This window comes from Microcaecilia unicolor, chromosome 2, assembly GCF_901765095.1.
Source record: "Microcaecilia unicolor chromosome 2, aMicUni1.1, whole genome shotgun sequence".
NCBI lineage: Eukaryota > Metazoa > Chordata > Amphibia > Gymnophiona > Siphonopidae > Microcaecilia > Microcaecilia unicolor.
In genome coordinates this window covers 167,066,975-167,093,180 of record NC_044032.1, presented here as the reverse complement: position 1 = coordinate 167,093,180, position 26,206 = coordinate 167,066,975, and the positions used below count along the sequence as shown (strand labels likewise).

At 45.3% G+C, this 26,206-nt stretch overlaps 1 protein-coding gene across 1 annotated transcript in view; it reads left to right on the top strand.

Moving 5' to 3' along the window:
• The window catches only part of TMEM232 (transmembrane protein 232), a 303,917-nt gene that overhangs the window by 78,909 nt on the left and 198,802 nt on the right, over positions 1-26,206 (top strand). Inside the window, 2 exon segments of the mRNA XM_030193465.1 lie at positions 2,417-2,522; positions 8,312-8,469. Coding sequence (XP_030049325.1) covers positions 2,417-2,522; positions 8,312-8,469 — 264 coding nt within the window.

Below are 26,206 nucleotides of genomic sequence, written 5' to 3'. Positions count from 1 at the left end.
GGCTCTTGGGCCCTGCGCGTGGAACGGGTAGCACCTTAGAAAATTCTACCCTAGAGGTTCTGGATTTGAGCTTTCTTCGTAAGAGACTAAATTTGGCTTCCAGCATCTCTCTCCCACATTTTCCTATGTTATTGGTACCCACATGTACCAATACAGCTGGCTCCTCCCCAGCACTATCTAAAATCCTATCTAGGTGACGCATGATTTTTACCACCTTTGCACCAGGCAGGCAAGTGACCAGGTGATCCTCACAGCCACCCAGCTATCCAGATGCCTAATAATCGATTCACCAACTATAACAGCTGCCCCAACCCTTCCCACCTGGGCAGTAGTTCCTGGAGACACGTCCTTAGTGGCAGAGGATATTTCATTACCTGGTGTGCTGGTCCTGTCTACATGATTACTTCCAGCTGCCCCAGGGTAATGCTCTCTTTTTAGAAGCCCTCCTTCCTCCAAGGCAGCACAAGGGCTAATAGATTGAAGGTGGGACTTCTCTACAATGTCCCTTTAGTCTTTCTCTATGTACCTCTCTGTTTCCCTTAGCTCCTCCAAGTCTGCTACTCTAGCCTCAAGAGAACGGACTTGTTCTCTGAGAGCTAGGAGCTGCTCTTTGCATTGAGCACACACATATGACATCTCACCAAATGGGAGATAATCATACATGTGACAGTCAATGCAAAAGACTTGATAGCACCCCTCTCGCTGCTGGACTACTGTCTGCATCTTAGTATATTGAGTTGTTTAAAACTTCTTAAGGTACTAGGGATTTTAGATGAATATAATGATCCTTATGACTGGTGTAATCTGTAATTTATTTAGGGTTTGCTACTGAGAAACTAATTAAATGTAATTAAAACTCTAATGAAAATTAAAAAGTCCCCTCTTCTTGTCTTGAGTAATTGACTATAAATGAAGAGTTGAGCTAGGGGTGGTTGGGAGTTGGGGAGGGTGTTTGGGAATGAGTACTCCCCTAGTTGCCATATTGATTATGGAGGTTCTTGTGAGGAGGAGGGAAGTTCGGAGTTAGCTGCAGGCCCTGCGTTATCCTTTGGCCCGGAGTCCGAGAGAAACGCAGGACCTGTGGTGTCCCCAGATCGGTGTGAGTTGCTGCCTCTATAGGCTTCGCTGACCTAGGAAGGAGAATGCGAGAGCTGAGCAGGGGAAGACGTGAACCTGCGGTGATCTGGAGACTGATTCTGAGAGAGATGAACAGCAACAGTAACAAGAGAGCACCAACAACAGCAGCAACATAATGATTAAAACAGGACTATCTGTGAATTATGAATGATCCCGTACCATATATATGTGCAGAACCTTTTCCCTCAAATATCCTTGAATTACATTATGTTGTATGAGGTCCTGAAACAACTCCTTATGAAGGTGGCTATTATCATGGAAAGCTCAATTTTCCCCGAGAGTTCTCTTTTAAACCACCCAGCATTTACATAACTCTGAATTGAAGATTTAAATATAAAACTCTGTGCCTTCTAGAGACTATCTGTTAATGCTGTGGCAGAAACTTAAAGTTTTAAAGCTATGGGGAAAAGGGTATGGAGACTAGCTAATAAAGTTTGCTTGCTTTTTTTTTTTTAATTCTGTGTTTATCAATATCCTACAATTCCTCTTTTAAACCCTAATCTTTAAGTTACTAAGCTCAGGATAAAATAATGTCACTTACCCACAGAGATGTCCTCTTCTCTCAGAACTTCTCAGATAGACATGGGGAAACCACTGCTTGCCCTTGGATTGATTGCATGGACTGTTGCTACTATTTGGGTTTCTAGCAAAGAAAATAGGAGGAGTAATTATAGAAATGTGACAACCAAATTAATTAGGTTCATAATGAATAATATAAATATTCAATATGCATCATTGTGCATAAAAATTATTTTGATCATTGTTACACTCCGAAATGGGGCTAGGAAGCATCAGGTAGGCAGAAGAGTAGAGAATGCAACATGAGCTACAACGCAGGGAGTGTTGAACAAAACAATTTTATTGGCACCAAACAGAGACCCGACACGGGGCCGTGTTTAGGTGGGAAGACCTGCCTGCCTCAGGGGTCAAGGATTATACTGCTGGGGTTTGAATGTCTGTTGCCTCCCTGCCCCATTTCAGAGTTTCACAAGGAAGAAAATAATTTTTATACAACGTTCATATTGAAACGAATTAATTTGGTTTCCTTGTTTCTATTACTACTCCTGTTTTGTTTGCTATACGTTTATTGTGGAGTGGTTTATCCCCTATTTTGTTTTTGACTATTTGGGTTTCTGCCAGGTTTGGCCACTGTTAGATACAGGATACTGGGCTGGATGGACTTTTGGGTTGACCCAGTATGGCTATTCTTATGTTCTGATGTAAGATAAAAATTTATTTTTTAAACTCCCATTTCCCTATGCTTTCTTTTTCCTTTCAGAGAAGATCAGGTTTCCACTCCTTGGGCTCTGGGGAATATGTGGATCTTACAGTAGCGTGGACAGAATTAATTTTGTTGGCTCAGTGCAAAGGCAAAATCCAGGAAGGTACTGTTTATTCTATGTTTGCTTTGAAAGCATCTTTGACCTTTTTTTACCTTTTACGTATAATTGCAGATTTTATTGTAATATTTTATGACTAAATATTCCACACAATATAACATGATAATAAAACATGTGTTCTCTGAGGATAAGCAGACTTACATTCTCAGAAGTGGGTAGATGATCCCGTGTCACCTGGGTCAATAGTATACCAAGAGAAAAAAATTTGAGAGATTTCTTGAGTGCGAGCAGCGCTCCACCATGCATGTGCGAAGTGCCGTCCCACCCGCAGCGAGACTGCGTTTCTCAGTTTTTTATTTTTCCGTGAGAGAAGTAGTGGCTCATCTCGTTGCTCCTTATATTCCCCCAGGAAAAAAGCTTCTGTGTGCCTTCATGGTATATTTTATTGTTCTGTTTTTTTCTTCTTTACATTTCCATTATTAAAAAAAAATCCTTTATTTCTTAGTTTGTTTTTGGCCCACATTAAGTTTTCTTGTTTTTCATTGTGGGCCACTTTCAGGCCTGCTCGGATGGGTCTCTTGCTTTTCTGTGCCTTCTTTCCTCTTTTTCAGGCAAAATTGCAACCTTAATTTTGCCGAAGCCATTTTTCCTTCCATGTCATCGAAGACTCCCAGTGGCTTCAATCATTGTTCTCGGTGCAACTGGACCATCTCAGGTACTGATGCATATTCTTGGTGTATTCAGTGTCTCGAGCCAAACCATAGCCTGACAAATTGTGTCCTTTGTCTTCTTATGAAGAAATGGACCCAAATTTCCCAAGAAGCTCAACACAAGAAACCTTTTGGAGTTTGGTCCGGCGGTATCGACATTGAGGTCGGTGGTGTCAATATCGAGGGAGGCATCAACATTAGGAGTTGAGGTAGAAATGGCTGCTGCGAGACCCTAAGACACTGGGCGCAGTGAGGCATCGAGTGGGTCTCCACCTGCCTTGAGGCCTCCTGCTGTGCAGGCCTCCTGGGACCATCCATCGTCGGACCCAACCCCGAGGCGACGGGATGATTCGACATCATCCTCGTTGGCACCGAGGAGTTTGGGTGAGGTGCATTGGGCGAAGGCCAAGAAGCATCGTCACTGATCTCCGTCGACACACGGTGCTGGGAGCTCCAGTGCACCGAGGGACTCTGCACCCAAGAAGCATCAATGCCCAGAGGATCACTCCCCCTCCATTCAAGAGGTGCCGATGCATACTTGTCCCAGCAGCTGGGATCCTGCTCTCGCACTTCAGGCTATTCAGCAACCTGACGTCCAACGAGCTCCTCTGCTTTACCGATGGCGGCTCTTGATGAGTGTATCCGTGCCTTGCTACCTGAGCTTTTGGAGGGATTCATGCAGTGATGTGCATTGGCATCGGGGGTGCCTGCACCTATCATGCCTTCTGCGGCCCCGCCTGGCCCTCAGCCCGTGGTGTGGTCTCTGACGCCAGCATCACTTGCATCCCCGGTGTCGATTGCCACCCAGGCTGGTACCCCTTCTATGTCAGTGGATGAAGCTTCGCTGGAATCAAGGCGGGAGCTGGCTCCTGTACACCTTTTCTGAGGGCATGGCTCCTCAACGTCGAGGCGGGCTTGGTCTCAGACATCCTTTAGGGAAGTGCTGTCCGATATTGAAGAAGAGTGTTCATGGGGATCAGAGGAGGATCCCAGGTACTTCTTCTCCGATGAGTCCTATGGGATCCCTTCTGAGCCTTCCTCTCCACCTGAGAAGAGACTGTCTCCACCAGAGGGCCTCTCCTTCACCTCTTTTGTTTGGGAAATGGCTGAGGCCATTCCATTCCCCCTTGAAGTGGAGGATGAGCCCAGGTCCAAGCTGCTTGAGGTCCTCTCAAACTAAGGAGGCACTGATGGCTTCTCTCCATGAGGTACTCAAAGAAGTCTTTGTCAGGAACTGGGCACCCCCTCTGTCTGTCCCTTTGGTCCCAAAGAAGATTGATACCCAATATCAGATCCACGGGAAACCTGGGCTGGTGAGATCTCAGTTACCCCATGATTCCATGGTAGTGAGTACTAGGGACTATGCCTTGGATCTCCCAGGCAGAGACGCTAGAACCATTAGATGTATCAGGTCGCTATGCTCATTGCCCATATTCAATCTTACCAGCTGTTCACGAGCATTTACTTGCAGAACTCGGTGAAGCAGCTGTCAGACTTGGTCGATGCACTCCATCCGTAGCAAGCTGAGCCGTTTTGCCAGTTGGTTAAGCAGCAGAAGACGTGTTGCAAGTTCTTGGCCAGAGCGCTTATGACACTTTTGATGTGACATTCAGAATCTCTGCTCAAGGTATAGCAATGCACAGACTGTCATGGCTGCATGTTTTTGACCTGGACCACTCGGTCCAGCAGAGGATGGCGGATGCCCCTTGACGGAGGAATAATTTGTTTGGAGAGAAGGTTGAAGAAATCACTGACCAAGAAGCACACAGAGGCTATGTCTTCTCTCTCCTGCTGGACATCTTATGGAGCTACCTCCTCATCTAGGAGGTTTTTGGTAAGTTGTGGAGTGCCACCTATTCTTATTCCAGGCATAGGTACAGCCTGTGCCTCACCAGCCTGATCAGGCTGAACCCCAGCGCACTTGTTCTCATCAACAGCATGCGCCCAATGCCACTGTTGCTCCCCAGCAAAAGCAAGGGACGAGTTTTTGACTGCTCAAACAGAACATAGCTGCTGTCAAAATGTCCATTTGGAGGGAGGTTAAAGTTTTTTTCAGCAAAGATGGCCTCTCATAACCTCCGACCGATGGGTTCTACAAATAGTCTGTCTCGGATACACCCTCAGTTTGCTTTTCAAACCTCCAAATTGTCCACCAAGAGTTCATTCTTTCGGCTCTCAGCACAGGCAGGTACTTGCAGAGGAACTCTCCACCCTTCTGATGGTCCAAGCAGTCGAACCCATTCCAACAGGGGAAGAAGGGCAGGGATTCTTTTCCAGGTACTTCCTTGTGCAGAAAAAGACAGAAGAGATGCATCCCATCCAAGACCTAAGGGCCCTGAACAAATTCCTGGTCCGAGAAAAGTTCAGGATGGTTTCCCTGGGCACCCTTCCTCTCATGATTCAGAAAAACAATTGGCTTTGCTGTCTGGACTTGAAGGATGCATATACTCATATCCCAATGCTTCCAGCCCACAGGAAGTATCTTCGATTTTGGCTGGGAACACTTTCAGTACCGCGTGTTGCCTTTTGGCCTCGTGTGAGCTCCCAGGGTTTTAACAAAATGTTTAGCGGTAGTTGCAGCATCGCTACGCAGACTGGGAGTTCATGTGTTCCCTTATGTCGATGATTGGTGAAGAGCACCTCAGAGACAGCTGCTCGGGAGTCCATGTGATTGACTGGGTGCTGGAGCTACTAGGGTTCGATGTAACCTTCCCCAAGTCCCATCTCCAACTGGTTCAACAATTAGAATTCATAGGAGCCCTGCTCAGTACCAAGACCATCTGTGCCTACCTCCCGGAGACGCGTGCGGACAACCTTCTCTTCCTTGCATCCAAGGTTTGGACATCGCAGCAAATGGCTTCCACAGTGTATGTTACACCCATGGCATGTCTTCACGTGAGATCTACTCAATGGACCCTGGCTTTTCAGTGGTATCAAGCCAAGGGAAGTCTAGAGTATGTCGTCCAAGTGTCCCTGGAGCTTGTTCGCTCTCTTCAGTTGTGGAAATTTGGTCCAATCTGACCTGGGGGACTACCCTTCCAAATTCCTCAGCCGCAAAAAGTGGCGATGACTGATGCATCTCTCCTTGGGTCAGGTGCTCATGTAGATGGGTTTCACACCCAAGGAGCTTGGTCCCTCTAGGAAGTGAATCTTCGGATCAACCTCCTGGAGCTCCGAGTGATCTGGAACGCGCTAAAGGCTTGCAGAGATCAGCTGTCCCATCAAACTATTCTAATTCAAACAGACAGTTTGCTATGTATTACACCAACGAACAGGGGGGCACCGGATCTCGCTCTCTATGTCAGGAAGCTGTCCAGATGTGGCTTTGGGCATGCCTTCACGGCATGTTTCTCCAAGCCATCTATCTGGCAGGTGTAAACAAAGGCCTGGCCGACAGACTGACCAGGATAATGCAACCTCACGGGTAGTCTCTGAATATGGGCGTATCCCGCAAGATATTCCGAGCATGGGGCACCCCCTTGGTGGATCTTTTCGCCACTCAGCCACAAGGTCCCTCAGTTCTGTTCCAGGCTTCAGGCCCACAATAGATTAGCGTTGGATGCCTTCCTTCTTCATTGGGGAACAGGTCTTCTGTATTCATATCCTACCATACCTCTAGTGGGAAAGTCTGTATTGAAACTCAAGCAAGGCCACGGAACCATGATTCTGATTGCACCCTATTGGCCATGTCAGATTTGGTTCTCTCTTCTTCTGGAATTGACCTCCGAAGAACCGTGGAGATTGGAGTGTTTTCCGACCCTCATTACGCAGAAAGAAGGGTTGCTTCTACATTCCAACCTCCAGTCTCTGGCTCTCACAGCTTGGATGTTGAATTTGCTTCCTTGGGTCTTTTGGAGGGTGTCTCCTGGGTCTTGCTGGCTTTCAGAAAAGATTCTACTAAGAGGTGTTACTGTTTCAAATGGAGGAGGCTTGCTGTCTGGTGTGACATCAAGGCCTTAGATCCCCTTTCTTGTCCTATACGGACCCTGCTTGAGTACCTTCTAAACGTTTGGTCTCATGGCCAACTCCTTAAGGGTTCACCTTAGTGCAATTAGTGATTATCATCAGGTTGTAGAATGTAAGCCTATCTCTGAATAGCCTTTAGTTGTTCACTTCATGAGTGGTTTGCTTTTGACAAAGCCCCATGTCAAACCTCCACCAGTGTCATGGGATCTCAATGCCGTTCTCACCCAGCTGATGAAAGGTTCTTTTGAGCCACTGAATTCCTGCCATCTGAAGTACTTGACCTGGAAGGTCATTTTCTTGGTGGCTGTTACTTCATCTTGTAGGGTCAGTGAGATTCAGGCTTTAGTAGTGGATGCACCTTATACTAAGTTTCATCACAACAGAGTAGTCCTCTGCTCGCACTCTAAGTTCCTGCCGAAGGTGATGTTGGAGTTCCATCTGAACCAGTCGATTGTCTTGCCTATAATATTTTCCTATCCTCAGGCCTATCCTTGAATTCCCAGAGAATGTGGTAAAAGCAGTTAGATTAGCAGGTTTTTTTTTTTTTTTAATATATTTTTATTGATGACAGTCATGTACAAATTACATCTTCTATTTATTAGATTAGCAGGTTTAAAAATGGTTTGGGTAACTTCCTAAAAGAAAAGTCCATAAGCCATTATTAAGATGGGCTTGGAAACAATCCACTGCTTATTTCTAGGATAAGCAACATAAAAGCTGTTGTACTTTTCTGGGATCTTGCCAGGTACTTAGAAACAGGATACTGAGTGTGATTGACCTTTAGTCTATCCCAGCTTGGCAATGCTTATCTTCTTAGACTTTCAGCTGTCCTAACTTTATCCACTCACTTAATCAGTTTAGCAGACTGAATATTGCTGCTAACCAATTAAAAGTGCTAGCTCTGCCCACACTCTGTTCCTGGACTTCCCCTAACCTAGCCGGTTAGTGCTTTGGTGGTTTGCATGGATATTTAGTGGCACTGTTCAGTTAAGTGCCACTGCATATTTAGGAATGGCCAGCTCAGTGAGATTTAATTGCCTGGTTAACCCCTTTTGAATAGATTTACTGTATTTTTCCTTTTCAAAACATATATGTTGTTGTTTGTATGAATTAGTAATCTCTGTCTTAATTTTTGATTTTAAATTTCTTTTCTTTCAGAAGCTTTAGATATCCTTTTGGTTTCTTTGGACCAGGCTCCAGTAAATTCGGACCACATTCGTGTACTGTTTTTCATTGCTGAATCTGTTTTGTATAGGATTTGTTGTGATGCAGTGCATAAATCATATTTATATTCAAATGAAGTCAAACTTTCAAAGGTACTGTATGTTTTAAATATTGGATTACTTTGTTGTATATACTACTCAATATCTATGGTGCTTTCAAACTGGAAAAAAATGTATTGGTTCATGAAGTTTTACTGGTAGGATAAGGCTTTTTGGCTGGTTTAAATTTAACCAGTGAAGTTGATGTCAGCACTGGCTGGTTAAGTTTAAACCGGCCAAACTTAGTAGGTGATGCATTGAATTTAAGTGGATAGCAGGGTATATCGTGTGATATAATTGGCTATCCACTAAGTGCTAACTGGCATTATTCAGTGGGAGATAGGCTATCTTCCGCTGAATATTGCTGGATAACTGGTTAAGTGCCATTTAATTAGCCAGGAGTGGTATGATTTCTCAATATTCCTCAATGAAATGAAGGGTGTACCAGGGTAATATGTCACTTCTTGTTGCTGCTGTTTGTTATAATAAAAGCAAGAAGTTCAGACTTTGTAACTAGCTTGCTGTGTGTGAAATATATTACATACATGCCAGTGCTTTTTTTGGAGGGAAAAAAGTACTGGTACTCATACAGGGGTACTCGTACCGGTGGCGGGATTACTGTCTATGGCTGTGCTCCTACAAGGGTTTTTTTATGTCTATGATAAAAGTGTAACCCTTGTTAAGTCCTTTTCACCCTTAAAGTTCTTTCAGACGGGTGGAGGTGAGGGTAATGAGGCTTTTCCCTTTCAAATTTATTGTGTTCCGCTAGTGATTTCATAGTTTAAGAAGTACTTTTGGTTGATTATATATGGGTGATTTGTGAAATTTCTACTCCTACAGTGGCCACACCCATTTTACCAGCCATGGAGCATATAAAAAGACATCATTGAAAATATTACACCAGTCACTAGAATATCAACACACATAGTGGGAAAACAAAAAACAGGATTTTCTACTCAGAAACTATATCGGCAGAGTACTACACCTCAGTCATACATACACAGAACACGGATAGAGCCTCGCCATATACAAAATAAGTGCCACAAATTACTTTGTCCTGCTGTTGCCATTATGGATACTTAGTTCAATGCATCTCATCACTTATCAGAAAGAATAGGGCAGGCATAAAACGGGAGACATGGAACTGAAAGATGACTACATATAAATCCAGAGTAATTTTGAATATACGTGCCTTTTGCCAGGTTTCACAAGACATTCCAAATCTGATTAATACCATGAGTTGGTTCAGTGTCTGAATTTTGCTAGTCTAGTTTGTCAGTGTATATACTGCAGCTTGTTTGCATTTGGTGTGTACTGCAGACACACCCAATGATTTTTCAATGAATATTATTACTGTAAATTCTTAAAGTAAAATATTAATAATTGCCTTTTCATATGAAGCTCCAAATCTGAGTCATGCCAGCAATAGGTTCAGTATCTCGATTTTGTTGTTTACTTCTCATGTCTGTTGCAGAACAATGTCCACGAAGCATCTAAGACTGAATGTATTTTGACAGATTAAACCATAGGAGCCAACTTTTCAGAATTTTTGATAGTGTTAAACCCAATGGAAATTACCTCTCCTTTGACACAGAGTTTGTTCAATGGATGTCAAACACCCATAGCACCCATGGAGCTGGCTGCTATGGATCAAACTGAGTTAGGGAGGCCCAACTGTTTTGATCAACATCAGTTCTGTTATTGTGTTCACCAACAAAGAAGACGGAGTCACAATAAGGTTCATCTGTAAAAAAAACCTCTTTCATGCTTACTTGAGGAAATTGGATTGATGTCAAGAGTACGCTGTAAAGGCAATAATGATATTATTTTTTTTCCCTCAGATATTCTCACAATCCGTTTCGTTTAGGTGGAAACTTTTGGATAAATTTCTTATTTCTGTTTCACCAAATGTTAAATGCTTCTGGATGTTTTCTGGCCACTGTTTGGAATCGAGCACTTTGGCCCATTTAGGTAGATCAGCTTCTTCATCATCAGGCAGTCTCTATACAGATTTTCAGGTTTTCATAAAATGCATCTGGACAGATTTATTTGAGGGGTTGTCTTTTCCATATTCTCGGAGGACAAGCAGGCTGCTTGTTCTCACATGTGGGGTCAACGTCTGCGCAGCCCGGGAACTGGCGTTTGGCAAGCAAAAGATAAAAACTCCATTTTGCCAGAGTCTTCTGCATGCGTGCAGCGTGCACTGATTTCCTGCCCATCACGTGAGCATGACTCAGGTTTTTTTTTCTTCGCGTTGAGGTGCGGCAGGTATCTATCTGCACTCCTCATTGAGGCCCGGGAAAGCGTTTTCTATGACTGACTTTGCAAGTTTTTTCGCTTATTTTCTTTATTTTTCTTCCCTTTTTTTTTTTTTAAAGTGTCTCATGGTTTGTCTTCTTAGTTTTTTTCCTTTTTCTAAGTTTTCTTTTTTTTCCAACTTGGCCGGCCTTTAGGCCGCACAGTCGGGTTCCTCCTTTATTTTTGTGCTTTTTTTTTTCTCTTTTAATAGGCACCATCGTGTCCTCTGATTTTGCTGAAGCCGTTTTTCCTCCCATGTCATCAAAGACACCCAGCGGCTTCAAACTTACTCGGTGCAACCGGACTTTCTCAGGTGCCGATACTCATACATGGTGTATCCAGTGCCTTCGGCCCGACCATAGCCCAGCCACTTGTAGTCTGTGTCTTCGTATGAAGAAACGGACAAGCATCTTGAGAAGCCCAAAGAGAAAAGCTTTTGGGGCTCGGTCCGGTCCTTCGACATCGATACCGAGGTCGGCAGTGTCGACATCGAGGGAGGCATCAACGTCAGGAGCAGAGGTAATGGCTGCTGAGAGACCAACTTGCGCTGGGAGCAGTGAGGCATCGAGTGGGTCTCCACCTATCTCGAGGCCTCCTGTTATGCAGGCCCCCCCCCCCCCCCCCCCGGGATCGACCTTCGTCAGACCTGGCCCCGAGGAGACGTGAGGATTCCACGTTGTCCTCATCGGTACCGAGGAGTCTCGATGGGTGTCGAACAAAGGCAAAGATGCACAGTCATCGATCTCTTTTGGCACACAGTGCCGGGAACTCCGGGGCGTCGAGGGACTCGGCACCCGAGAAGCGTCGGCGCCGAGAGGACCGCTCCCCTTCTATGCAGGAGGTGCCGACGCGTCGTTCTCCTGGCAGCCTGGTACCTGCTCCCGAACCTCGGCATATTCTGGCATTGGTTGTTCCACCGACCCCGCAGCCTTCTCCGATGGTGGCTTTCAAGGAGCGCATCCGGGCCCTGCTTCCAGAGCTTCTGGAAGGATTGCTGCGCCAGTCTGCTTCAGTGTCGGGGGTGCTTGCGCCTTCCATACCATGCGCTGCAGCGGCGTCTGGCCCCCCACCTGCGGTGAGGTCCCCGGTTTCGGTGCTGCCTGTGACCCAGGTTGACTCCCCTTTGACGTTGGTGGAGGAAGCTTTGCCGCAATTCAGGTGGACGTCGACCTCTTGACATCACCATCGAAGACGTTGATCCTCGGCGTTGAGACAGGCTCAGTCTTGTAGTGCCCTGAGAGAGGTGTTATCCAACACTGAAGAGGAGCATTCGTGGGAGTCAGAGGTCCAAGCTACTTTTCTTCTGCCAAGTCCTATGGGATTTCCTCTGAACCTTCCCCTCCACCAGAAAGGAGACTATCTCCCCCGGAGAGTCTGTCCTTTACATCTTTTGTCCGGGAAATGGCTACAGCTATTCCTTTCCCTATAGAGGGTGAGGATGAGCCCAGGCCTGAGATACTCGAGGTTCTGGACTATCCGTCTCTACCTAGAGAGGCTGTGATGGCTCCTCTACATAAGGTACTGAAGAAAATCCTTATGCGGAACTGGTCATTCCCTCTGTCTGGTCCTGTGATCCCAAAGAAAGCTGATTCCCAGTATCGGATACATGACGAACCTGGGTTGATGAGGTCTCAGTTACCAACAATTCCATAGTGCTGGACTCCACCCTCAAAAGAGCCAAGAGTAACATAACATAACATAGTAGGTGAATACTAGAGACTATGCCTTGGTGCCCCCAGGCAGGGAAGCTAGGACCTTAGACTCTTTTGCGAGGAAGACGTATCAGGCCGCTATGCTCGCCGTCTGAATTCAGTCATACCAGCTCTTTGACGAGCCTCCACTTGCAGAACTTGGTGAGGCAGCTGTCCAGCTTGGTTGATGCCCTCCCTCCGGAGCAGGCCGAGCCTTTTTGCTAGGTGGTCAGGCAGCAGAAGGTGTGTCGTAAATTCACGGCCAGGGGTACTTTCGACACTTTTGATGTAGCATCCAGGATCGCTGCACAGGGTATAGTGAGGCACAGACTCTCATGGCTGCATGTCTCTGACCTGGACCATTCGATCCATCGGTGAATGGCGGATGTTCCTTGTCAGGGGGACAACCTTTTTGGTGAGAAAGTAGAGGATCTAGTTGATCAAGAAGCACAATGATGCTTTGGATTCTCTCTTCCGTCGGGCGTCTTCTGCTTCAACCTCCTCAACTAGGAGGTATTTTGGAGGGAGTAGGAGTGCTCCCTATTCCTATGCTAGGCATAGGTACACTCTGACTTCCCGGCAGCCTGCCCAGGTTCAGCCCCAGCACGCTCGTTGTCATCAACAGCGTGCGCCTAAGGCCCCTGCTGCTCCACAGCAAAAGCAAGGGACAGGCTTTTGACTGGCTCCAGGGAAGCATAGCCACAGTAAAAGTGTCCGTGCCGGACGACTTGCCGGTTGTGGGGAGGTTAATGTTTTTTCGCCAAAGATGGCCTTTCATAACCTCCGACCGGTGGGTTCTTCAAATAGTCCGGTTAGGATACACCCTCAATCTGGAATCCAAACCTCCAAATTGTCCACCGGGAGCTCATTATTACAGCTCCCAGCACAAGCAGGTGCCTGCAGAGGAACTCTTCTACCTTCTAAAGACCCAAGCGGTCGAGCCCATTCCACCAGGGGAAGACGGGCTGGGATTCTATTCCAGGTACTTCCTTGTGCAAAAGAAAACGGGGGATGCGTCCCATCCTAGACCTAAGGGCCCCTGAACAAATTCCTAGTCTGAGAAAAGTTCAGGATGTTTTCCCTAAGCACCCTTCTTCCCATGATTCAGGGAAACAATTGGCTATGCTCTCTGGACTTAAAGGATGCTTACACCCACATCTAGATATTTCCAGCTCACAGGAGGTATCTTTGATTTTGGCCTGGAGCACAGCACTTTCAGTACCGTGTACTGCCCTTTGGCCTGGTGTCTGTGCCCAGAGTGTTTACAAAGTGTCTGGCTGTAGTCGCAGCATCGCTACGTGGGACTGAGAGTTGCATGTATTTCCTTAAATGGATGATTGGCTGGTAAAGAGCACCTCGGAGGCGGTACTCTGGAGTCCATGTGAATGACTATTCAGGTGCTAGAGCTACTGGGGTTCATAATAAATTACTCCAAGTCCCATATCACTCCTCTCCAAAAATTGGAATTCATTGGAGCACTGCTGGACACGAAGATAGCTTGGGCTTTTCTTCCCGAGGCAAGAGCGTCTCAACATTTCACAGCTCAGCTGATGTTGAGACTTTTAGGCCATATGGCCGCTACAGTTAATGTAACTCCCATGGCACATCTACACATGAGATCAGCTCAATGGACCCTAGCTTCCCAGTGGTATTTATCTGTGGAGATCTGGAGGATGTGATCCCACTCTCCACCAATTTTTGAAATTCTCATTCAGTGGTGGACAATCCAGTCCTATTTGACCATGGATGACATTTCCAAACTCCTCACCACAGAAGGTGCTGACTACGGATGCGTCCCTCCTGGGTGAGGAGCTCCTTCACACTCAAGGAGCCTGTCCTTCCGGGAAGCAGGTCTTCAGATCAATCATCGGCATTGTGAGCGATCTGGAACTCTCTAAAGGCTTTCAGAGATTGGCTGTCCAACCAAATCATCTTAATTCAAACAGACAATTAGGTTGCGATGTATTACACCAACAAGCAGAGGAGCACCGGATCTTGCCCTCGTGTCAGGAAACATATCAGATGTGGCTTTGGGCACGCCGTCATGGCATGTTTCTCCAAGCTACTTATCTGACAGGTGTAAACAACAGTCTGCTGCAGACTGAGCAGGGTGATGCAACCTCACGAGTGGTTACTGAACATGGGTGTAGCCCGCAAGATCTTCCAAGCGTGGGACACCCCCTTGGTGGATCTTTTTGACACTCAGATCAATCACAAAGTTCCTCAGTTCTGTTCCAGGCTTCAGGCCCACGACAGACTAGCGACAAATGCCTTTCTCCTTCATTGGGGAACAGGCCTTCTATATGCATATCCTCCCATACCTCTAGTAGGGAAGACTTTGCTGAAACTCAAGCAAGACTGCAGAACCTTGATCCTGATTGTACCCTTCTGGCCGCATCAGATTTGGTTCCCTCTTCTTCTGGAGTTGTCTTCCGAAGAACCATTGAGATTGGAGTGTTTTCCAACATTCATCACCCAGAACGAGAGGTCGCTTCTACATCCTCCTTGGGTCTTGCAGAGGGTGTCTCCCGGGTCTTGCCCTCATAAGGAAGGTCCTCAGGGCCTTTGGAAAGCCAGAGGTCCCCAGGTTTGTCAGTGTGCTGGTGTAGCACTTCTGTCCTGTTTCCCAGTCGGCGTGCTTGTGTAGCACTTCTGTCTTGTTTCCTAGTTAGTGTGCCAGGGTTAGCACTTCTGCTTTAGTTCTTCTGTTTGTCTTTGTGCAAGGGTTAGCACTTCTGCCTTAGTTCTTCAGCTTGTCTGTGTGCTAGTGTTAGCACTTCCATCTTGGTTATTGCCTGTTTGATCTATTGTTTGTGTGGCCCAGCCTTGAGATCAGCCTTGCCTAGAGTTCTGCCTAGTCTCTTCTTCCTTTTACTGTTGTGTTTGGGTTCCAGTTCGGCCTTGCGGTCCGTATGATAGGGCTGTGTGTGCATGGGTTCCAGTTCGGCCTTGCGGCACGTTTGAGTGTTTTCTCTTCTGGCTTTACTTGGTTCTGGCCCTGTGTTCCCTGCCTAGTCCAGTCCTGGTTTGTGTCTTGGAACAGCCCATGTGGTCTAAGCAATTCTGGTCTGTTCCTGCCTGTGTGCTTATTGCACTTTTAGTCTGCTCCAGTCCAGTCCTGGTTTGTGTCTTAGTACAGCCTGTGTGCTCTGTGTACTTCTGGTCTGTTTCTGCCTATGTGCTTATTGCACTTCTGTTCTGCTCTAGTCCTGCTTGTTCAGTCCAGTCCTGTTCGTTGACAGCATCCCAAGAGCTCACGTTGTCCCTGAGTCTGTGACAGTTTGGTAAGACCCAGAGAACATGACCCTATCTAACACTGGATCATCCACTGCATTAAAGTTTCCACCAACCAAATGTGGAACTCCATCAAAGCTCTGGAGATGTTGAAGAAGTTGCCTATAAAAAAAAATCTTGCTGTAACAATTGGGTGCATACACATTACATAAAAGCAATGGTTGACACTCAATATTTAAATGTACTATCACAAATCTACCAGTGACATCATGAATAACATTGTGTGTAGTAGCCTGAACACTCTTCCTGATTAATATAATAAATCCAGCCTTTTTGTCCTGGGCTGGGGATTCAAATTAAGCACCTACCCACTAGCAGCATAATTTCCGGTGTTCTTTAGCATCTGAGTGGGTTTCTGTAGGAAAGTTTTATATACACCTTTTTTTGATTAAATGATTGGAGTATTTTATGGCATTTAACCCAACCCCCAATCCCCTCTCCCACTCTCTTAATAGGCACCTTGAGTACTTGACTTCTGTGCCACCTTCCACTTGTCCCACCCTTCCTAAATTCCACCCTCCCCAACTCTCACGCACTCCTAGCTTGACTCTTGATTTATAGTCAATTATTCTAATTAGGACAAGAAGGAAATTTTCCTTAGCGTTTTAATTGTTTGTTTGGTTTTAGAGAAACAAACACTAAATAAATTACACCTGTCTTAAGACTCTTTATATACATCTGATATTCCTAGTAACTTAAGAAGTTTTAATTAAACAACTCTATAATACTAAGATGCAGACAGTAGTCCAGCAGCGAGAGGGGTGCTATCCAGTCTTTTGCATTGAGTGTCTTATGTATGATTATTTCCCAGTTGATGAGAAGTCATATGTGTGTGCTCGATGCAAAGAGCTCCTAGCTCTCAGAGAACGAGTCCGTTCTCTTGAGACTAGAGTAGCAGACTTGAAGAAGCTGAGGGAGACAGAGAGATACCTAGTTTAAACTGCCACCTCAGAACTTGATTTCCCTTGAGCCCGTTGGGCACGCTGACATCAGTACCCGACAGTGTGCCTTAGGCTGCGATTGTTGGTAGATGACAGCTTGGAGAGAGGCAGCAGTTCTTGCTACTGGAAGTAGTCCTTTGAAGTGAGCAGTTGTTTAAACTGCTGCCGCGGAGTTTGATTTCCCTTGAGCCCGCTGGGCGCTCACGTCAACACCCGTCATCATGCCTCAGGCTGTGATTGTTGGTTGGTAGATGACAGCTTGGAGAGAGACAGCAGGACTCGCTGATGGAAGCAGCCCTTTGAAGTGAGATGTTGTTTAAACTGTTGCCTCAGAGCTTGATTTACCTTTAGCCCGCTGGGCGCTGACGTTAGCACTTGGTTCAAGAGTTCTAGGTACTATGTTTTGGCAGCCCTGGGCAGAGAAGCTAGAACCTTGGACTCTTTTTGAAGGAAGATGTTTCAGGCCTCTATGCTCGTGTCACGGATACAATCATACCAGCTCTTCATGAACGTCCGCTTGCGTGACTTGGTGCACAAGTTACTAGATTTGGCTGACACTCTCCCACCACAGCAGGTTGAGTCACTTCTCCAGTTGGCCAAGCAGCAGAAGTCATGTCATAAGTTCTTGGCCAGGGGCACCTACAGCACTTTTGATGTGGCATCTAGGATTTCTGCCCAAAGTATAGTGATGCGCATACTCTCATAGCCTCATGTCTCTGATTTGGAACCTGCAGTTCAGCAGAGTCTGATGGATGCCCCATGCCGGACGGATAACCTTTTTGGAGAGAAGGTTGAAGAGGTCACTGACCAGATCAAGAAAAACACTGATGATATCTCTTCTGTCTCCCACTGTCTTCCTCTTCTAGGAAGTCTTTTGGCAAGTTGAGAAGGGGTACCTATTACAGAGGCGTAGGTATGCCGCCGCTTCTCGCCTGCTTTCTCAGGCTGAGCCCCAGCACGCTTCTTCACATCAACAGCATGTGCTTAAGGCTCCTGTTGCTTCCCATGCAGAGCAAGGGATGTGGTTTTGACTGACTCCAGCAGAGTATAGCTGCTGTCCCAGTATCCTTGCCGGATGACTTGCTAGTCTGGGGAGGCTGACATTTTTCCACAAAAGGTGTCCCCTTTTAACCTCGGACTGTTAACCTCGGACTGGTGCGTTCTTCAATTGGCATTATTAACCTCCAAATTGCCCACCGAGAGCTAATTTCTTCAGCTCTCAGCACGAGCAGATACTTGCAGAGGAACTCTCAGCCCTTCTGAAGGCCCATGCAGTCGAGCCCATTTCACTAGGGAAGGAAGGGCCAGGATTCTATTCCAGGTACTTCCTCATACAAAAGAAAACAGGGGGATGCGTCCCATCCAAGACCTTACGGCCCTGAACAAATTCCTGGTCAAAGAAAAGTTCAGGATGGTTTCCCTGTGTACCTTTCTCCCCATGATTCAGGAAAATGATTGTTTATGCTCTCTGGACTTAAAAGATGCATGTATCCACATCCCAATGTTTCCAGACCACCAAAAGTATCTACGGTTTCAGTTTGGAACACAGTACTTCCAGTGTCATGTGTTCCATTTGGCCTCATGTCAGCCAAATGGCAACACACAATACACGATAGTGGTAGTCGCAGTGTCGCTACACAGACTGGCAGACCATGTGGTCCTTTATGTCGATGATTGCCTGGTGAACAGCACGTCGGAAGACACTTCTCGGAGGACTATTCGGGTGCTCAGCTACTAGGGTTCATTTTAAACTACGATAACTAAATCAATAGACAGTATGGACTGTTAATCCTGCTGAGGTAATCTAATACAAAAGAACTGAAAAACAGCCAAACACAATCTCAAAGGGTCATATGAAAAGAGATTGCACAGCAATAGCTAACTAGTGGGAAATACCCTCAGAAACCAAGGTCTTTGCCAAGGTCTGAACACCAGGACACTGATATCTACATGAGATTTTTTGTGCCTGTGATCTTGGCTCATTCATAGGGTATAATATCCCACCTGTTTTCAAACAAAACTATTCACAACAAAACTAATAATTTGAAAAACATAATCAAAAATGAAAAATTAAACATTCCAAGCTTAGCATGAATAAACTTAGCTTTTTCAAGGCTGGCTTGGTAACCCCAAATGAAAGTTAACAGTTGGATTGTGGGGTTACCAAGCCAGCCTTGTAAAAGCTAAGTTTATTCATGCTAAGCTTGGAATGTTTAATTTTTCATTTTTGATTGTTTTTCAAATTATTAGTTTTGTTGTGAATAGTTTTGTTTGAAAACAGGTGGGATATTATACTCTATGAATGAGACAAGATCACAGGCACAAAAAACCTCATGTAGATATCAGTGTCCTGGTGTTCAGACCCTGGCAAAGACTTTGGTTTCTGAGGGTATTTCCCACTAGTTAGCTATTGCTTTGCAATCTCTTTTCATATGACCCTTTGAGATTATGTTTGGCTGTTTTTCAGTTTTTTTTGTATTGCATTTTAATCTACCCCATCTACACCCTGCCCAGAATTTGGAGTTTGTTGAAGCCCTTATCAATGTGCAGAAGGTTCGAGCCTTCCTCCTGGGGCTGAAAATGGACACTCTGGTTGCATTGCCCTCTCGGATTAGAATCTCTCAGCAGGTCACGGATCGGCAGATGTTGTGGTTGTTGGGACATATGGCATCCATGGTTTATGTGATGCCTATCACAGGTCTTTACATGAGACCTACTCAGTGGACCCTAGCTTCCCAGTGGTACCAAGCCACTGGAAACCTGGAAGATGTCATCCAAGTGTCCCCCAAGCTTGATCGCTCCCTGTTGTGGTGGACTATTCAATCCAGTTTGACTCTGGGACTTCCATTCCAATTTCCTCAGGCACAGAAAGTACTGACAGTGGTTGTATCTTGCCTGGGGTGGGGAACTCATGTAGGTGGGCTCCACACTCAAGGTGCTTGGTCCCCCCAGGAAACATATCTCCAGAACAATCTCCTGGAGCTTCAGGCTATTTGGAATGCTCTTAAAGCTTTCAGAGAAAAGAACATAACAGTAGACATACTGGGTCAGACCAGTGGCCCATCTAGCCCAGTATCCTGTTTTCTAAACAGTGAGCCAGGTCACAATTACTTGGCAGAAACCTAAATTGTGGCAACACTCCATACTACAAATCCTAGGGCAATCAGTTGCTTCCCATGTCTGTCTCAATAGCAGACTATGGACTTTTCCTCCCGCAGTTTGTCCAAACCTTTTTTAAACCGAGATACACTAACTGCTGATACCACATCCTCTGACAAAGCGTTGCAGAGCATAACTATTCGTTGAATGAAAAAATATTTCCTTGTATTTGTTTTAAAAGTATTTCCACGTAACTTCTTCGAGTGTCCCCTAGTCTTTGTATTTTTGGAATGCGTAAAAACTCGATTTATTTCTACTCATTCTACACCACTCAGGATTTTGTAGATTGGCTGTCTCACCAAATTGTACTCATTCAAATGGACAATCAGATTGAAGTATATTACACCAACAAGCAGGGGTACCGGTTCATGCTCTGTGTGTGAGGAGGTCACTCGGATGTGGTGTTGGGCTCTCCGGCATGGAATGCTCCTTTGCACCACTTATCTGGTGGGCAAAATCAACAACCTAGCTGATAGACTGAACAGGGTAATGACAATTGCCCGAGTAGTCTCTCAACATTGGTGTATTGCCCGTGAGATCTTCTGAGCGTGGGGCACACCCTCGGTGAATCTCTTTGCCACTCACATCAGTCACAAGTTTTCTTGATTTTGTTCCAGTTTCCAGGCCCACGTCAGATTCAGATGCCTTTCTCCTTCACTGGGGGAGAGGTCTTCCATATGTGTATCCTCCCATACCCCTCATGGGGAAGACTGCTGAAACTCAAGCAAGACTCATGGCCCCACAGTCTTCCTTGAGTTTCAGATCTGGTTCCCTCTTCTTCTTCTGGAGTTATCCTCTGAAGAACCGTGAAAGTTGGAGTATTTTCCGACTCTCATCACCCTCATTCAGACTTCTTCATCCCATCCTCCAGTCTCTGGCCCCCACGGCCTGGATGTTGAGAGCTCAGAATTCTCTTCCTTGGATCTGTCAGAGGGTGTCTCGAGTCTTGCTGTCTTCCAGGAAAGATTCCACTAAGAGGTGTTACTCTTATAAATGAAGGATGTTTGCCATCCGGTATGAGGTCAAGGCCCTAGATCCCCTTGCTTGCCCTACATAGACCCTGCTTGAATACCTTCTACACCTTTCAGAGTCTGATCTCAAGACCAACTCTGTAAGGGTTCACCTTAGTGCAATTTGTGCTTATCAGTGTGTAGAAGGTAATCCCATCTCTGGACAGCCTCTAGTTGTTTGCTTCATGAGAGGTTTGCTTTTGTCAGAGCCCCCTGTCAAATCTCCACCTGTATCATGGGATCGCAACATCATTCTCACCCAGCTGATGAAAGCTCCTTTTGAGCCACTGAATTCTGAAGTACTTGACATAGAAGGTCATTTTCTTGGTAGCTGTAGGGTCAGTGAGCTTCAGGTTTTAGTAGTGGATGCGCTTTATACAAAATTTCAACACAGTAGAGTAGTCCTCCACACACACCCGAAGTTGCTGCCTAAAGTGGTGTTGGAGTTACTACTACTACTTAACATTTCTAGAGCGCTACTAGGGTTACGCAGCGCTGTACAATTTAACAAAGAGAGACAGTCCCTGCTCAAAGAGTTTACAATCTAATAGACAAGTGAACGGTTGGTCCGATAGGGGCAGTCAAATTGGGGCCGTCTGGATTCACTGAACGGTAAGGGTTAGGTGCCAAACGCAGCATTGAAGAGGTGGGCTTTAAGCAAAGACTTGAAGACGGGCAGGGAGGGGGCTTGGTGTAAGGGCTCAGGAAGGTTGTTCCAAGCATAGAGTGAGGCGAGGCAGAATGAGCGGAGCCTGGAGTTGGCGGTGGTGGAGAAGGGTACTGAGAGGAGGGATTTATCCTGTGAACGGAGGTTACGGGCGGGAACGTAAGGGGAGATGAGGGTAGAAAGATAGTGAGGGGCAGCAGACTGAGTGCATTTGTAGGTAAGAAGGAGAAGCTTGAGTTCCATCTGAACTCTTTGATTGTAGTGGCAACATTTTTTCCCTGTCCTCATGCCCATCCTAGCAAGAGCGCCTTGCCCATCTTGGACTGCAAGCGAGTATCGGCCTATTACATGAAGCAGACTAAGCCCCACATACAGTCCGCCCAACTTTTTGTTCCTTTTAATCCCAACAGGATGGTGGTCATCATCAGGGAACTTACAATCTCTAATTGTCAGGCAGATTGCATTTTTTTCACTTATGCCCAGGCCGGGCTGACTCTGGCGGGTCATTTCAAGGCTCATATCAGAGCCATGGCTGCTTTGGTAGCCCACATGCGGTTAGCCTCCATTGAAGAAATTTGCAAGGCTGCAACATAGTCTGAGGTTCACAAATTACATCGCACTACTGCCTTTAGCAGGATACATGGCGGGATAGTCAGTTTGGACATACAATATTACAACTTCACCCCCTAGGCTCATTTTATTCTGTTACCTTCTGCACTCTCACATAGTTTGTATATAGTTTCAGATTGATCTCTTTTATGTCCTTGTTGTGAGGCCCAATTGACCAATGGTGGTGGTTTTCGGTGAACCCGATAGGTAGGGATTCCCCATGTGTGAGAATACATAGACCTTCTTGTTCTTAGAGAAAATGAAGATACTTATCTGTAGCAGGTATTCTCCTAGGATAGCAGGCCTTATATTTTCACAACCTTCCCACCTACCCTTGGAGTTTTCACCTCTTTTTGTCTTTTTATTATACAGACTTTAATGTTATACTGCAGTAACTGCACTCTCGGGGCTGGCAGGAAGGCACTCACGCATGCACAGTGGAGGGTGTTTCGCACTTCACAAAATTCTGTATAGTTTGTCATAAACTTCGGCCCTGGCAATGTGGGATCGCGTTATCCATGTGTAAGAATATATGGCCTGCTGTCCTCGGAGAATACCTGCTACAGGTAAGCATCTTCAGTGTATCACACTTAACTGGCTATGGTTTCGCTGGCTCCACAGGAAATTGAATGCTAGAGCCTCAACATAGACTTGCAGTGGGTTTCTAGGTATAAGGTTAGTGGGGGTCAGCAAAATGCTGAGCACCGCATTCTGAATAACGGCCCTTAAAAAAATTTAAAACATATAAAATATTTAAAATTAAAAAATTATATCTATATGTGTGTTTGAATATCTATATTTCTCTGTCTCTGTCTCTCTCTCTCTCTCTCTCTCTATATATATATGTGTATATATATATATATATATATATATATATATATATAACTAATCATCAATAGTTAGACAAAACATTAAAAGTAAACTTTAAAAGTAATATTTATGATTAAAATATAAATAGAATTAAATGTAAATGGCACATATCTAGGAGATCAAAAAAATAAACAAAATATTTGCTTTTTAATTCATATTCATACAAATATGAATTAAAAAGTTAGAGTTCTTGATCAAAAAGAGCTCAACAAGTTTATACACTGGAAATTGACCAGGCAGCAGTTCCAACCATCAACATCTAGAAGTGAAAATCCAGCTTGCTGAAAAATCAAGTTTACATACACCAGCCTAGGTCACATAGAGGGGCATAATTGAACGGCGCCGGCGAAATAGATTGCCGGCGGTCTATTTTGGTGGCGCCACAAACAGCTGGCCGGAACCGTATTATCGAAAAAGATGGTCGGCCATCTTTTCTTTCGATAATACAGTTTGGACTGGCCAAATGCCAGAGTTCGCTGGGTTTGAGATGGCCGCTTTTGTTTTTCAGCGATAATGGAAACTAAAAGCGGCCATCTCAACCCCGGCTAAATCCAAGGCATTTGGTCGTGGGAGGAGCCAGCATTTGTAGTGCACTGGTCCTCCTGATGTGCCAGGACACCAATCAGGCACCCTAGGGGCACTTCTAAAAATTAAAAAAATATATATACAAATAGCTCCCAGCTGCATAGCTCCCTTACCTTGGGTGCTGAGCCCTCCAAATCCCCCCAAAACCCACTCCCCCACAACTCTACACCATTACCATAGCCCTTTTGGGTGAAGGGGGGCACCTACATGTGGGTACAGTGGGTTTTGGGGGGGTTTGGAGGGCTCAACACTTACCACCACAAGTGTAACAGGTAGAGGGAGGATGGGCCTGGGTCCTCCTGCCTGAAGTCCACTGCAACCAGCAAAAACTATTCCAGGGACTTCATACTGCTGTCAGGGAGCTGGGTATGACATTCGAGGCTGGCAAAAAAGGTTTTTATTTTTTTTAGAGTGGGAGAGGGTTGGTGACCACTGGGGGAGTATGGGCAGGTCATCCCCCATTCCCTCTGGTGGTCATCTGGTGAGTTGGGGCACCTTTTTGAGGCTTGGTCGTGAAAATAAAAGGACCAAGTAAAACCGGCGAAATACTCATTAACGCTGCTTTTGTTTTTTCCATTATGCCCTGAAACCAGCCATCTGTTAGCCACGCCCATGCCCGCCCATGTCCCGCCTTCGCTACACCACCGACACGCCCCCTTGAACTTTCGCCGGCTCAGCGACGGGAAAGCGGCAATGGTGTCAAAAAAGGGGGTTTCGATTATACTGATTTGGCCGCTTTTGAGAGATCGCTGGCGATCTCCCAATTTATGTTGGAAGATCGCCGGCAATCTCTTTCGAAAATAAGCCTGATAACTATAAAGCTCGAAAAAGCTTTTTGTAAAAATTATTTAAGAAAGAATTAATGCGTCTGCATAAATTAATAATTACCTAGGTTTGTGTCTTTAAGATCTTATTTATTATTATCTAGAATTATATATGGTATACCTCATCCTTTTTTTCTGAGGCGTGAATAGCATTCAAGAAATGTAATTTCTATTATACAGATTTATCCACTTATTTTGTATTCCTTTTCTGTATCTATTTTCCAAGAAAGTTTGTTATACTTATTAGTTTATTCTGAATAAATAAAAAAGAAATGATACCTAAACAAACCTGAATTTTCATATTACATCATCCATATGTGTCTTAAATTAAAAACAGAATGTGAATCTTATAGAAACCCCTCCCCCCATATATTCAGATAGAGCTTATTGTTTACTGTGGACAATGATTTATTTACATTGGGATCTGATCTTCAAAATCGTGTTGAAATTGCATAAAAATTGTTTTGCTTTTTGATTAAAAAATTGAAAAACAAGAAAGGTTCTTAACTTGTTTAGAGTTTAGGTTGCAGCCCTTGCATGATGTGAGGTATGCCCATTGCTTCCCATTCAGTTGTAGTTTATGTCCTTTGCGGGATTAAACATATATATCCACTGAAGCATCCAGTAGTTCCCTTGTGGGACATGAAGTTATTTTTGAGAACAAATTGCTCTTTGAGCCATTGCAGAGGGCTTTGGAGCGAGATCGTTCCCAAAGGTGGTGTCATCCTTCAAATTTAAATCCATCTGTCTTTTGCCCAATGTTCAGGGCTGCCAAGAAGGAGGATTCTGGCAAACTGCTCCATAAGTTAGATGTTCCCAGATTGCATCTTTGCTACTTTTGAGGTCAGCAACAGCTTCAGAAGATCAGACCATTTTTTTCCCTTTTCGGTGGTCTGTGCAATGGTCAAGTGGCCTCCACGTTAAGTATTGCCTGATAGATTATAGCTGCTATTCAGTCTGCATACCTTTCCAACCACAAGGTGGTCCTAAAGCCTTAGGGTGCATTCAGCATGGTCCCAAGTGGCTTAGCCAGAGTGGTTTCTTCAGAAGATATTGGCAAGGCAGCAATGTGGTCATCACTGCTTTTCTTCATTAAACACTACATGATTGATGTTTTGACCTGAGCAGATAGTGCCTTTAGGGGAGTTGTTATGGAGGAGGCCTTGTCTTCTTCCTGCCCTGAGATAAAACTTTGGTACATCCCAGGGCTGCTGAGAGACAAAGCCAGGACTGGGGGCAAGCAATGTTAAGGGGCCCACCATCCCCCTTCCCCCCCCCCCCAATATTCCCTGGCTAGGATAGTTTAATAATGTGCCTTCTGAAAAAAATTACCTTTTAAAACAACAGGGAAGGCTGTGCAGCTGACAGAACCGCGTGTCTCTGTTGCTGGCTGCTCATGCTTGCTGCCAGTGAAGAACTGCTGTTTTAAAAGGTACTTGGGTGGGCCTTACATTTTAGCGCAGGTCCTCCTTGCTCCTCCCCTCTCAGCGGACCTGGTATATTCAGTTGGTCTAGCAAGATGGTAACAATAATTTCACTTTTCTTATCTGTTAATTTCCTTTCTGTGAGTCCTGCTAGACCAGTCCAGTATCCTTCCTAGGAAGACTGCAGCTCTGGGATATCCTTCTGAGCGCTCAGTACCTCATAATGCTAGCTGTTTATATATTTCTAAATTGAAGAATTTGGTTACTATCAGAGTTCTCTTGGTGGGTACCTGGATTTTTGTTTCTTTGTTTGTCTTATTTCATTTTGACTTTGGCATTGGCATACTGAAGTGTTTAAGGCTGCACCACTCCTTATATCGGTGATGTCACTGGAATATTTAAATTAGTCTACCTCCCAT